Source organism: Callithrix jacchus, chromosome 2 (assembly GCF_049354715.1).
Source record: "Callithrix jacchus isolate 240 chromosome 2, calJac240_pri, whole genome shotgun sequence".
NCBI lineage: Eukaryota > Metazoa > Chordata > Mammalia > Primates > Cebidae > Callithrix > Callithrix jacchus.
Window position 1 is genome coordinate 150,605,250 of NC_133503.1, and position 15,813 is coordinate 150,621,062.

At 37.2% G+C, this 15,813-nt stretch overlaps 1 protein-coding gene across 14 annotated transcripts in view; it reads left to right on the forward strand.

Annotated features, from left to right (window-relative positions):
• The window catches only part of PDE4D (phosphodiesterase 4D), a 1,594,380-nt gene that overhangs the window by 1,321,104 nt on the left and 257,463 nt on the right, over positions 1-15,813 (forward strand). For all 14 annotated transcript variants that reach the window (XM_078365479.1, XM_078365477.1, XM_078365476.1 and 11 more), the window contains one exon: positions 7,341-7,532. In XM_078365479.1, the coding sequence (XP_078221605.1) occupies positions 7,341-7,532 (192 nt within the window). The remainder of the gene's footprint in view (positions 1-7,340; positions 7,533-15,813) is intronic.

A 15,813-nucleotide genomic window follows, 5' to 3' on the forward strand; every position in this document is an offset into this window, starting at 1 on the left:
TATAAACAGCAGTGTAATTGTGACCTGAGGTCCCCAAGCTACACCCTGTGTCTGGAGACCTCAGGTCTGAAGGACTGTTTCTGCTCATTATATTCAGCTGGAGCCCCACCTAGGTTGTTGGGACCTCCAAGCCTTCCACACTTCCTAGTAGGAAATTGTTCTTTCTCCTCAGTGAGGAATATCTTAAAAAGAAATCAGCAGTCTCCACCCTCCTGGGATGTTATCACACTGGAATTATGGAGTTGGGTGGAGACATAAAAGCAGCTGAAACTTAGAGCAATCTGGCTCCATCATCTGTTATCTCATTGATTACCACTGATTCAGATGATTGACCCTCAGTTCTCATCCTCTTTCCTCTCTCCCTTTAGGTTCTTCCCAAAGCCATGTGTTCAAGTAAAATGAATGACTCAGTTAAAGAGAATGACCTAGGTGGAAGATCCCTCTGGAAGATAAAGAGTAATAAAAGTGAAAAACAATGGCTGCTAAATAATGAGAATGTACTAGCTGCAGGGAATGAGCTAGCTACTGTAATTATCTTTATCAGCAGTGAAAGCTTAGAAAACTACAGTAACTTGCCCTAGAACCTGCAAGGAGGAAGTGGCTGAACCAATATTTGAAATTTAACCCATGCTTTCTAACTCCTAAATAAATGTCTTAACAGGAACATTTTTGGTAGGTCTATATTTTCTATGTGCCATTGTTTTTAATATGTAGCAAAAAAGGCAGCTCTCAGCTGGTCCTGGCTTCAGTGATGGCTCCCAGGGTTCCCAGAGGCATTCAGCAACATCTTTCCTGTGAGAGGCCTTCAGAGATGCTTCAATATTGGGAACAGCTTTCGATAGGGGTTTCTTAGCAGCTGCTCTGCTGAGACCCTCATTGTCCCACTCCCTTTGGGCTTCATATTGGGGATCAGTGCTGAGTATAAGGTCCTAAGGGCTACGCTAGATGAGGGGAGCTATTTATTCAGCATGGTAGCAGGACTCTGGCTCAGGAGAGGGCCCATATCATAGTCAAAAAATTAATTTGAAAAGATTTAAACTAGGGAAGCAGTGTCTAGCAAAAGGCCAGAAAAGATGAGAAATGACCTTCAGCAGACAAACAACTAAAAGGTCAGTAGACACAAAATATGGGAGCAGTGGAGAACATGGATGAAAGATAGATTGGAACTGTGTTACCGTCCAGTGGTTCCACCGAAATGGAACAGTGTGGAGAACTGGGAGCATTTGTTCATTGGTTAGTTTGTCTGATTTCTCTTTGTATTTTGTAGGGGGCTGGTTCCATAGAAAGGGATGGGTCTGTGGAGTAAATGGCCATGAATAGTGCTAGCCACGCATACACTTTAATACCACCAAATGCAGCAGGCCAGCTGGCCATTACTCTTACTGCCCCCTCATAGGGGACCATATACAGCTACATCATTACTCCTCCAAAATTGCCTTCTGGCAAAGTTATCTCTTTTAAGAAATGTGTGCATCCTTGAATTGCTTCACGGGAAGCAAACATGTGGAACAAGAAAGCACTTCAATTCCATTTGCTAAGGCGTTTTGCAGACCCACTGACCCTTCCTTAATTCCAAATGAAATCTCAGACTCTATAAAGAAACCCACCAAATGGGTTACAGCAAAGACTTTTTTACAACCTACTGTTATGTGCAAAATTAGAAAAATCTGGGGATTTGGCAAATTCCAAAATGTTGGGTCATATGAAAATTTTTTTCTTTTTTTTTTTTTTTTGAGACAGAATCTCACTCTGTCACCAAGGCTGCAGTGCAGTGACACAATCATGGCTTACTGCAGCCTTGACCTCCTAAGTTCAGGTGATCCTCCTGCCTCAGCCTCCAGGGTAGCTGGTACTACAAGTGAGCACCATCACACCCAGCTAATTTTAAAACTTTTGTAAAGATGGAGTTTGGACGGGTTGCCCAGGATAGCCTTAATCTCCTGGGCTCAGGTAATTCACCAGCCTTAGCTTCTTCAAGTGCTGGGATTACAGGTGTGAGCCACCACACCTGGCCCCATAGGAAAACTTAGTCTCAGAATTAGCCTTTGCATGCATCACCTGTAAGTTAACCAGAATGTTACTTTCAGAAGTTCCATACAGGTGAGGAAGCTAAAAGGTGTTCTTGTATTTTTTTAATGATTAGTGGGAAACTTCATAATAGAGATGTAAACAGTCTATTCTCCCCAGCTTTCGAATCAGACAGCTTGAGTTTAAAGCCCACTTAGAGCTTGAACATACTACTAAACATAGAGTCACTTGTCTATGCCTCAGATTCCCCAGGGTCAAATGGAAAATACAGTGCCTACTTCAAAGGGTTATTGTGAGAATTCAATGAGATAATGTATGCAAAGCGCAGTGCCCGGAACATGGGAAGTGCTCCAGAAGTTTTGTTATTATTAACATTATTGTTATTGTCGCCGTCATCCTTATACTTGGTTATTTTTAGTCTCCCCAATCCTTTAGTTACTTTTTCAAACTTCTGCTAAATTTTTGCTTGGGCTCCATCTACTTTGCTGTGAGTCAAAAGAGAATTCACCACATCCAATTGTTTTCTAAAGAATGTCTTCGGAAAATTCACAACTGATCATTCTGATACCAGCATCTAAGGTTAGGGCTACCTTATCCTTCATCACCTTCTTGTTTTATTCATAAGACCACGATGTGGACTGTTGATAAAATTATGTTTCAAAAATAAGTAGCTTATTCGAAGGCACCTACAGTTTCAGCCCAAGCTGACAAATTAGGCTAACTTTCAGAAAGTTAAGTACGTAGTCTAATTCTCAGCTAACTTACTCCCTACCAAGTAAAAATGTACTGCCTTTTAAAATCTACAACTCACCTCTCTCGAGGCAAACCTTCTAGTTCTAATATTCGAAGTATTTAACGAACAAGACTTTTAGGGGGTCCTCTTGTGGTTAATACATTTGTTGTTGTTGTTGTTTTCTACCCTGTTTGGGTTTTTGTTTTTGTTTTTGTTTTTCGAGACAGAGTCTTGCTCTGTTGCTTACATTGGAGTGCAGTGACATGATCATATTCACTGTAACCTCGAATTCCTGGGCTCAAGCGATCCTCCCACCTGTGCCTCCCAAAGTGTTGGAATTACAGGCATGAGCTACTGTGCTCAGCCTTTACTCTGTTTTCTACTTTTTATTTGTTGCAAAACGAATATGTCTATTTTAACAGATACTAGTCTTCCCCATCTTACTCCCCTGAGATTTCAGTGTTAAAAGTTGGTTTGAGTGTTTCCACGTATGTCTTTATAACAAGCTTCTGCTGACACGCCTTGGCCCAGCTTTCCATAAACACATCCAGCCCGACCTATTAGGTTGAATTGTACAAAATTGCCATTTTTGTAGGTCCCTACTATTCTTTAATACCAAGCCTCAAATTGAGCCAGACCCTACATGTCCTGTTTTATACACATGCCTTACTCATTTCTGCCTGGGTTTGCTTTTGTGGGTTCACTTTTGCTGGATGGCCTCCACACCCAACCCCAGCTCTACTCTGCCTGGACATCTTTTAACTCTCCTTTAAAGAGGAACAGCCTTCAACTTCTTGAATTCCCTTCACACTCATTGTCTACATCACATACTCTGCTTGCCTTTGTAATACAACTTCGTGTTTTAGTGTTTATATACTATTTAATACAGATGTCACCTGTTTTGTTGCTTTTATTTGCTCTGGTTGCTTGATGTTCTATTGACATAACTAGACTTTAGTGCTTTCTAGAAAAGGACTATGTTTAGTATATTTGTACTTATTCACGTGCTGATCCAAGGACATGGGACAAAATGTTAAAGTTAATTCAATGAATATTTTCATAATACAAAAATCATGTTTTTCTGTAAGGGCATTCACTAATACTGACATTTGCTAATACTTCAGACTAGAAAAGCTCAGTAATATTACTTTTTCTTGATAATTAATTTTGATTGTAAGAGCATTAAATATAATGGAAATCAATGATGCAAATGACCTCAGACCCTAGGTTCACTTCCCAAAACAAACTGTATTCTGAGAAAACTTGTGGTACCAAAATTTAGAGTGAAACCCCAGACTATTAATGATGCTCATGTTACTTTACTCCAACATAGTAAGTACTCAGTGATTTCTCATGGAAATTTTAGTCTTTTCAAGTTTCATTTTTTTAATACAAAAGTCCAATAAAATATCAGCCACTATTTTTAGATCTTCATTCTCAATGTCTGTAAAGCTAATACTGATATTAAATTAATGTAATGTTATCAAAATTGATAATTACTATACATTGTGAATCTTGTTTTTTGGATGTCATTTAAAGGGTTGTCTTCCTGTGTTGTTAAGAAATGGGTAATTTAGGACTTTAAGGTTATTTAACCGTTTAGTGGAAAATCGTTTCCTTGTTTAAGAAAATGATCTCCATCTAGTGGACAAATTTTTATATGACAACATACAAAGAAAAGTATCAAAGCTCCTAGAATATCTTACATCAAGCACTTTCTGACCTACTAATAAATGTTTTGGTTTTAGTGGCAATATTATGGCTTAAAAGTTTTAAGATTTTAAAATATCTTAAATATCTAAGTGACTTAAGATATTTAGCAATATTTGTTTCAAGACTTATAGTGGAGTGTCTCTGTAAGTTAAGACTTGCTTAATTTAATTGGAAAAATATAATTAAAGAAAAAATTAATGATTTTTACAAATTTGGCATTTACCCAATTCAAATGGAAAAAACTAAACCAAAACCCACACTTCTGTATCTCTTACATTTCTGTTAGTGGACAGGAAGGAGAGGGTATTTTCTGTTTTTAATTTAGCAATAAGAATATCTTTATATTAATGGGAAATAGACAGAAACATTTTTATAGGTATTCACATTCCTAGGTCCTCCTCATGCTGATAAGCTGCCATGGCTATTTTCTTAGAAGAGAAATCTACTTTGCCAAACTCCCGTTAATCAGAAGTTTTTAACGTCTACCAGTTGTATACTAAACACCTTCAAAAACCTTCTTAAGTACTACTCTCCATGAAAACTTCTCAGATATCCCAACCTGACTTAATCATTCGTCCTTTATTTTTGTATCTTAATGCACTCATAGTAGGTGCATAATAAATGCCTTTTTAAGCATTTCCAAGGAGAGTTTGCTGAAGGTTCCTAATGTATGCCTGTTGAATCATTAGAGACCATCCTCCCTTTCCAGCCTTCCTGGGAATGGCCAAGGTCCCATGTACATACGTGCCTATCCTTTTCTGGTGAAACAGATGTCTCTTGTTTGGATGACACATATATTTGTGGTGTGTATAATTATGCAGTAGAGCTAGAAGGACTTTAGGAACAATTGATGATTCAATACAGTTAGCTCAGTGACTGGTCAGTTAACTTTTCTAGGACCTGGTATCCTTGTCTGTAATGTGAGTCTGTTCAACTGGATAATCTCTCATTGTCCTTCCTGAACCAAATAAATACGTCTACAAAGTGACACAATTCTAAGAAAATTTTAAGTGGGAAAAATATACTTATAACTAGTCAAGCTTGATGGTGAGTTTTTCCGCTTCTGTTTACTTGATGGATTGTTTCGGAGCCACTGTTACTTGATCGTAGATTCAAAAGTGACCTACGAAACATCTTCCGATCTTAGGGTCATAACTCTATTTATTAATAACTGCAATAAAGAAAATAAATGAATGTTTTAAAATTAGCTAGTTAATAGTTTGGATACAGATTCTAATGGGGAAAATGTTAATGGCAGCAACACTTGAATTCATATGTTTATTAATTCAACAATTTTTTCTTTAAAACTGCACACCAGGCCTGGTGCAATGGCTCACGCCTATAATCCCAGCACTTTGGGAGACCGAGGCAGGTGGATCACGAGGTCAATAGATCGAGACCATCCTGGTCAACGTGGTGAAACCCCTCTCTACTAAAAATACAAAAATTAACTGGGCACGGTGGCGAGAGCCTGTAGTCCCAGCTACTCGGGAGGCTGAGGCAGGAGAATTGCTTGAACCCAGGAGGCGGAGGTTGCAGTGAGCCGAGATTGCGCCACTGCACTCCAGCCTGGGTAACAAGAGTGAAACTCAATCTCAAAAAAAAAAAAAACACGCACCTGTTGGGCTGTCCTAAGCTATCACCCTCCTCACCTAAGAACACATGAAAGGTGACTATTTTGATACTGGTTGATGTTTCACTAGAAACGTTCTTTGTGGAAAGTTTATCTAGATTATAAGGACTATGACGTTAAGAACTGTGTGTGTAGTTATTTTTTTCCCAGCTCTGAAATATGTATTGCTGAGCACAGTGTCTTTTATTAATTTAATCATTTACTCAAGCTACTTGTGCACGGTTTTCAAAGTGCCAAGAATACTGAGACTCCATTCGTAGAGAGCTCACAGTCTAGGAATGGAGACTGGGTGCAAAACGTTTTCAATTCATTCTAAATTCTGTCATTAGGGAGTGGGAAAGTGTCTTGGGAGCATAGAGAAGAGGGCCTTTCATAAAGCTCTGATGTACCAGGGGAGCCTTTCAGGTGCAGGCTAAGTCTCAAGGATAAGTGACAATTAGGCAGGGAAAAGGAGGGTTGAGTAATTAGGAGAGCAGGGGGTTCGATGGTGATAGCCTGTGACAAGGAGATTGTGCTTCAATATGAGTTGAGTTTGAAGTACCCGGTAGATGAGGGCTGCAAATTGAGGCTGGAAAGGCAACTAATTGTAATTGAGAGCAGATGGTTGGACTTCAACCTGAGGGCAAGAGTGAGTTACTAAAAAGCTTTAAACTGAAGAATGACAGTAGAAAATGGATTCAAGACACTAATATAAAGGTTGTTATAATAACATAGGTGAACTGTGATGAAGACCTGAATTTAAAATATTGGTAGTAGGGATGGAAGGAAGTGGGTACAACAGAAATTAATGCTCAGATAAATGTAGTAGGGTAGGAGTGTGGAGAGAGAAGCCCAGGCTTGGGAGAACAGCATTAGGCACAACATGGGCATTTGTTGAATCGAATTCAAATATTTAATGAATTGCTTTGTATTTGTTATTTTCCAAAAGGAATTTTATACTTAGAAGATTATTTTTTGCAGAATGTTTCCCTTTTAACTGAAGTTGAGTTTGGAAAAACCTATATCTTGTATCTGGTCAATTAGCAAGAGTATCCAGGAAAATAAGAATGTGAAGTCAATGTGTTTTTCTTTTATGTATTTCATATAATCATATCTTAATGGTAGGAATTAGGTATAAATTTGATTCCTCCTAATTCCACAGTCAGTTCCTCAGCTGAAGCTAAATGCTTTGTGAAAATATCAACATGCATTTGAATGTTCACAGCAACATAATTCCTTCTCTTTCCTTTACAGTTTTGATGTGGACAATGGCACATCTGCGGGACGGAGTCCCTTGGATCCCATGACCAGCCCTGGATCTGGGCTAATTCTCCAAGCAAATTTTGTCCACAGTCAACGCCGGGAGTCCTTCCTGTATCGATCAGACAGCGATTATGACCTCTCTCCAAAGTCTATGTCCCGAAACTCCTCCATTGCTAGTGATATGTAAGTAAAAGGGTTGGCAAAGAGAAGAGGGAGCTCCTACAGAAAACCAAGTAAATTTATATCTAGAGTTGATGATTTAATAAACCCAATGACTTTTGTTCAACTGAATCACTCTTTTCCAATATAGAAAGAATATGAATAAAATTATGCAAGCTAGAAATGAATGGTAGATTTAACTTGAGTGCACTGTCACTCTTGATTCACACACACACACACACACACACACACGTACACACACATACACATGCATTTATTTTCCCAGAAAATACCCTTTCTGGGAAAACTGAGAATTTTTAATGAAAACTAACACTTAATCATTAGCTCATCTTTATGTAGAAACTGAGTTTTAGCTACCAACTACATGGATATTTTCTAATATTTTGAAAAGCTTTCAACTCAGTTTGAAAATTCCTGTGATAACACACTATATAGCATTTTGAATATATTTCAATTGATGTATGTACAGATGTTAGCACTGGTTTGCCAGCTTGTTTAAGAAATCTTTGTGGGGTTTTGCCAAAATTAAACCAATTATTATGTAAGGATCATTAGAGGCAAGCACAGAAAACATTAGACAGACTTGAATATCATTTAAGACATAGTACAGCTTGGAAAATAATGAAAACTGACAAGCAGGTTTGCAGATCATATACCATCACTTGCTCATTTTCTCAATGCATTTCCTTCTCGTTGTATCTTCATGTTTTTCTACATAGGTCTTTACTCTCACTCAGTACTCGCACTATCATTTGTGGCACCTCTGCCTCTGCGTAGAATTGATCTTCATTTTTCCCTCTTGGTTTATACATTTGCCCAATAACATGCACCATGTTTTTATGACACCCATCTCAAAAACTCATAACAGGCTGCAATTTATCTTATAAGAATTAGACTGTATGGGACCCCTGTCTGTCTAGGATTATTCTTGCTCTTCTAACAGAGCATCAGGGTATTGCAATAGGTCTACATGGGGTTCTAGAAATGAAATCATATTTTGCTCATTTTTACAAACTATAGTTGCTGTTTGATTAGCAGTTGTATTATTGATGTCTATCCTTCTTCATCCCTAAACAACTTTCTATTCCTAGTGGCCCTATTTCTACATTATTTTTATCTCACTTTCTTATATTTGAAATTCAAGACATTTATTCATTCACACATAATGAGAATGCTTCTTGAGCAAATACTATGTATTTAAAGCTCTCGATCTGTGGAGTTGTGAGGTCTGGCATGTGTTAGACCATTGCAATACAATTCCAGGGGCCATCCTTGAGGCACTGCAGGAACTTAGAGAGGAGATGGAGAGTTTTCCACCCAAGGGAAAGGTACTGGAAACACTGGGCTAAGGAAACAATACTTGCTAAGTGTGAGGCATGGAAAATTACAGCTGAACTAAGGAATGACAATCTGTTTGATGTGAATAGTGAAACCTGGCAAGAGAGAAGAAAGATTCAAATACAGCCTATGGGACTGGAGAGCCACAGAGGTTTTTAGCTGGGTTTGGCATGATGATATTCTGACTCTGTTGTTGAATGATTGTGTAGCGAACTGACTACAGGGAAGTATTTCATGTCAAAATTCACAGAAGTAAGGCAGGCTAAATATGATGAAGAGCTAGGTCAAGGGAGTGATGGCAGTGGAGCAAAGAGTTGGTTCAGATGCAAGAGGCTGAGAGAGAGAGAGAGAGAGAGAGTGTGTGTGTGAGAGAGAGAGAGAGAGAGAGAGATGTATGTATGTATGTTGGGAGACAACGAGTGGAGAAGGAGAATCAAAGAGAATGCTGATGTTTTGGCCATGAAAGACTATTAAATGGTGATGTGGACATGAGAAACAAGGAGCAGAAAACGTGGCAGATAACAGGTGATGAATTTGACTTGTACATGATGAGGCTACGGGAAACAAGACAGCAGTTAAAGTACCAGGACAGCAAACAGAAATAACAGTCCAGAAGACCAGGAAAAATGAGAACAGTGACCTTCCATATTTACTAGGTTTTTGAATGACAGTTGAGTGGAGCGTCATATTCAGGGAAGAGCATCAGGAGCCCCTGGGTTAAGGAATGAATTGAAAGTAGAAATGTGAGCAAGCCCAGGCATCTCTTCGAAAGGCTGATGAGTGAAGCAGGAAGAGAGAACTAAGGCTGCCTGACAGAGACTTTTTTTTGAATTCAGGATATTTGAGCTGAGGGAAGGGTCTAGGAGATAGAAAGAGACTAAAATTCAAGAGGAAAAAAGGGTTAAAGATGGAGCTGTAGTTGCTGACAAAGATGAGATCATGAGCTGAAGTAAGGAGACTATCCTTGGAAAAGTAGTAGATACCAGAACTATTTGCTTTTGGAAGGACAAAGAAGACCTATCTGACCAACATAGTAAGACCGTATCTCTACTAAAAATAAAATAAAATAAAAAAATTAGCTGTGCATGGGTATGGCATGTCTCTACTAAAAATAAAATAAAAATTATCATGCACCTTTAGTCCCAGCTACTCTGGAGACTGAGATAGGAGGATTGCTTGAGCCCGGCAGTGAGCTATGATCATGCCACTGCACTCCAGCCTGGGTGACAGAGCAAGACAAGACTGTGTCTGAAGGAAAAGAACAGAAAGGAAAAAAGAAAAGAAAGAAGAAGCAAGAAAAAAAGAAGATGATGAAAAGAAATGTTTAGCGATATTAGCCATGAGTTCTCTAAACATTCTACTCTTCCATCTCCAAATGAATGAATGTAAAAGTAGAAGGTACAGCCGTCAACAGCCAGAGGAGAGAGGGATGGGGCAGCTTGAGAAGAAAGGGAAAGGCTTTAAAAAGCCACTATGCAGATCAAAAAAGGGGACAGGGTAGAATACTGACCAGCCCCATAGATAATAATAAACAATATTAAATAGGCAAATGACTGAATTGAAAGTCATCTAATCCAACTTCATCAAAGGCGACTCAGCCTTGGAATTGATAAAGGAAAGGGGAAAACTTACAGTGAGTCAGTGGAGACCATTTATATAGTTATGTGTTCTACCTTTATAAATTGTAGTAAGCTCAGTTTTGGATAGATTATTTCTTTCATACACTCTATTTAGTAAATATTAAACATATGTAGGTATTTATGAAAATCTTACAGCATTTTATATTTAAATATGAAATGCTTTTATTTCAAAATCAAACTTGCAAGGATGACCTCATTTTGCTGTGTGCCTCAAGAGTTTCTTTATCTGATCAGACCCAGGTAGGAATGACGAGTTTCATCAGACCAAAAGTCAACTCTATATGCTGCTGAAAAATGATGTGTTGACATGTTTAGCTTTGCCATTCTCCCTGGATATTTACATTGGAGTAGAAAGATGTTCCTTTGACACTGACTCCTAGAAAGCATTCTTTCTGCCAGAGATTAATTTTATGTGGAAAGAAAAGTAAATATAATAAATAATTACTATTGTAACATTTAATCTGACACTATACATATCTTCCACCACAAAGGACTATGCCTTCTCTTAATTCGAATCCTCATATGCCATGTGTAAACTTTAATTTTCTTGCCTTACCTAGTTCACAAGAATGCTATAAAGACTGTCTGATGTCTATAATTCAACTACGCTTTATAGAGAATGATGTTATAATATATTTAATTACTTGATGATTTTATGTTAATTTTTCTAGTTAAGCTTTCCTATTGAGAAAATTTCTTAGAAATTTCAAACACAAACAGTACGTACCTAATGAAGGGTATTTAAAATGAAGGTTTGTGGTTATCTATTTCATTGAACTGTTTTAGAAAACCTGTAAATACTCTTTAATTTTAAATATAACTATTTACTATACTGGAAAAGTGAAAAAAAGGAAAAGAATTCCTTCCTAGTAGATAGGATATCATCTTATCCTCTATAAATAGAAACCAGTGAAACAGCTGAAGAACAAATCAGTTAAAGATGGTAGTAATAAGAATCATAACATACATGGTGTGTGTATATTTATTTGTCATCAACTTTCCCAAGTATTTTCACACCAGTTATCTCATTTGATATACTCACAGTCCTTTTGATAGGGACATAATTATGCCGTTTTACAGATTAGAGAGTCAAAGTCCAGTGAGCTTAATCTTTTGTTAAAAAAATAAATAAATAAAATAAACAAGCATTTTGATCATTTCTAGGAGCACATAATTTTGATAATGCCATTGTAAATAAAATACTGTATATTACTACAGCAAAAACTACTCAAAAAATGCTGAGAAACAGAAGTACCTGTTGATCAAATGTATTAAACCAATGAATTATATAGTACTATGAAGATTTGATTAAGAATAAAATAACAGCTCAAAGAGGTAACAAAGTAAATATTCAACCAACTCTCAGAAAATGTATACAAGTATGTAGTACTAGGCTAACCTCAGAATCTAAAAAATTAGCTTATATAAGGCAGAGGAGAAGTTCCTGGCCACTTCTGCTCAAAGACCATCACACAGTTTGTTAAATATAGGTGATGCAGTAGCAACTTAATGCTTAAGAAATATAAGAAAAAGAAAAATGTAGTGTTAGCATGAGTCTAATAAATAAACACATGAAAATAAATTTGAATTACCACTAACAGTAAAAAGGGTTTTTTATAATGGTAAAAACAACTAGAAAACAAAAGGTGCCCAAGTGATGTCATGAAGAAAATTGCAGTGTAAATAGACAATATTTTTGTCTTCTTAATATTTCAGCATCTAAATAACAGTCATTTCTGTTGTTTCCCATCATCCAGTAATATAATGTCTGTATTTGGAAACACACAAAGATATGATACATTGCAAAGATTAAGAGAATTAGCAGAGACAAGATAAATAGAATTGTCACAAAACTATGAATTTATTGAATATAAGTTAGTTATCAAACTACTTAAGTTTTAAGAAATATTCAATTCACCAGGATGACAGACCCTCTATTCCCCATCCTCTGTTGAATTAACACCAACATAGAATGCAAAGATGATCCAATCGGCTCTTCACTCACATTCATAGACATTGCTTCTGCACACAGAATATGGGGTCAGGGGAATGCATTCAGAGGGGCAGTGAACAGAAAGGAGGAAGTGAGTAGACTTGATATACCATAAAAGCTGAAGCATACTTGGGAATCTAGCTAAGTTATCCCCATGCGCTTTCTAGATGTCTCAGACCTCATTGATCAGGCCTTCGAGGTAGCCCATTGGGGCATTTTCTCACCTAGTGGATAATACTCTCCCTACCCCCCATGTCGAACTACTATCCTTTCTTTAGCAGTTAACAAGTCCCGCACCACTTCTTGGGCCTCTAATATGTGTTTTCAGCCACAGCCACGCCTCTCTACTTCTTTTGCCTGCTGAGTATAAGAGTGGTATTGCTTCTAGTCCTGAGTTGAAAAAAGGAAGAAGAATTGCCTTTACGTCTATTTGTATCTTTTATTCCAGATTATTATTCTTCCCTGGTCTTACTAGGAAGAATATAAATAAAAAGACATGTTGCATTACAAAGGTTCTAGTTCTCATGGGATCTATAGGAAAAGTTTGTAGTTACCTTCTAGCTAGACTGCAAGACAATATTATGCTAATGAACATTTCAAAAGCATATTAATTCACTATCTTGAAAGCCTTCTTCCATTAACCAAACACAGAAAGGTACTATGGTCAAATCATCTCTTCCCCAGTTCCTGAGTTTTTTCCCCAAGTGGGCAGGTATCCTCACCGCTCACCCTATGGTGTAGGAGTGATGGGACTAGGGCCAGCATTCTCAAAACATGTGCTGAGGCAACAGAGGGAATATACATGGGTGTAAGGGTTATTTTAAATTTTCACAAAAAACACAAAAACATCTGTCAACCACCTGGAAAACTAATAGCTTGAAATAGTTCCCAGTTTCCAATTAAGATCATGATGTTCCCTTCTGTGACATCATATCTTTGCAAAATTGGGTTTTTAGCAATTGCTGGATAAAAATCAAGTGCTGAGCAAAAAATCAATGTGCAACAAAAAATAAGGTAGGCAATGTCCAATCTCATTCCAAAATGAGAAAATGACATAGTGCTCGTTGGACGCTAAACGGTTAGAACAAAACTTTATTAAATTATTTGGACTTAACTATTTAGTAATTGGAGCTATTAGTTATTTCTGTTATAACAGTGGAGTGCTGTTAAAAAAAATTGAGATATTAAGGGCACCATGTACTGAGAACGTATGAGAATCTTTGGATTAGGTGTTTATTCATGTCTTAAGAATTTAGAACTAAATCAGGCTAGGTGTGGTGGTTCACGTCTGTAATCCTAGCACTTTGGCAGGCCAAGGCAAGCAGATAGCTTGAGCTGAGGAGTTCGAGACCAGCTTAGGCAAGATGGTGAAACCCTGTCTCTACAAAAAATACAAAAATTAGCTGGGCATGGCAGTGGGTCCCTGTAGTCTCAGCTATTTGGGAGGCTGAAGTGGAAGGATCATTTGAGCCCAGGATGTTGAGGTTGTAGTGAGCCACAGTCATGCCACTTCACTCCAGCCTGGATGACAGAGTGAGACACTGTCTCAAGAAAAACAAAAGGATTAGGATAAATCAGATCTCTATGTGAGAGAATTTTTTTAAGAGGAAGAAAAATAACAATTTCAAAGCTGTGAACTATATGATGTGCTCTAGAGTAGAGAATTTATATTTTTCTTAATTATGTTAGGATCTTAGATAGCCAAAATATTTTATTATCAAATATGATATTATTTTGGTAATGATATAGATAAACTAGGCTTTTTCTTCCATTCCTGTATGCTGGCCCCTGTTGCTAGTAGGATTCGCAGTGTTGATGCAGGCATTAATACTAGCTATTAAATCTGAAGAAGTTTATTGGCAGAATTTCTGCAGTCATCTGCTACCAGAATACCTTTTTGCTATCCTCTTGTTTAAAAATACTGCTTTTTTGCCATTTATTCATTCATTTAGGTCATTGTATTTCTAATTGTTTTTTAAAAGTTTCATGAATTGTAAAATAGGTCTTATAAATTAGCTAAACATGTTTCTTCAATCCTTGAACTGGGGTATTTAAAATATTAGCTGAATAGACATTTTATATTCCTAATCTCATACTTTCAAAAAATCATAAAAATGAAATCCTGATGTTTAGCCATTTTAAATGGTAATGTTTTTAATGCCACAGGGTAAAAATAGGTGGATTTTGATGCATTACCACAGTGAGATGGTGTCAACACACCTGAGTATCATTGCCAGTGCTGTAACCTTTAAAATAACAAATTAATTGAGTTATTTGTAGTAATATCTCCTTGTTATTACTGCCAAAATAATAGATATGTACTGAAGTCTTAGGAGATACGGAGGGATAAATGTTAGTCATAAAAAGTTGTTGAAGCAGAGGGAAAAAGAAGTGAAGACTGACCAAACATAACAGGAATTCATTGTTTATATGACAAGGCTGCTGCAATTCTAGCTCTAGGGCTTTGTGCTAATACTGAGCATACCATTTTCTTTTCTACATCTCCTTTTATACCCACTATGTTCCTCAGTATTTGAACTTACTTTTTTTGGTTGTTTGTTTTGAGATGGAGTCTCACCCTGTCATCCTGGCTGGAGTGCAGTGACACAATCTCAGCTCACTGCATCTTCTGCCTCCCAGGTTCAAGGGATCCTCCTGCCTCAGCCTCCCCTGTAGCTGGGATTACAGATGCCCACCACCATGCCTGGCTTTTTTTTTTTTAGTTGAAATGAGGTTTCACCATATTGGCCAGGCTGCTCTCAAACTCCTGACCTCAAGTGATCCTCCCACCTTGGCCTCCCAAAGTTCTGGGATTACAGACTGAACTCACTTTTAAATGTTAAAAAAAAAAAAAAAAAAAAAAAACTAAAAAAATTATGTGAGTTTTCCTCAACTCCTGTACACAAGAGAAAGAGTGTGAAGATGAATTATTTAAACTTATGAACACTGATTATATAATTATACTTGTACCTCAGATTTAATACATTTCAAAGGATAACATCTACTTTCTTTAAAAAAAAATACAAGGAGAAAGGATAGTTTAATTACAAAAGCAATTATTCCACAATCCTATGAGACATTGAATTTCTGCCAGAAGAAAGTAAACTTGAATTGGCCTCAGTCAAGGAAGATTAGCCTAGTTTTCAGTGCATACCAAAAGAATACAGTCTCTAAGAGCAAATTATGTGTGAAATAAACTAACTAAAATAAAGAAAGTTTGACGACCATTTCAAAAGAAAAAAACTAGTCCAGTAACCTGGATAGTGCTCTCAATACCACATAGCCCCTAGAAAAGAACCCACAGTTGAAAATT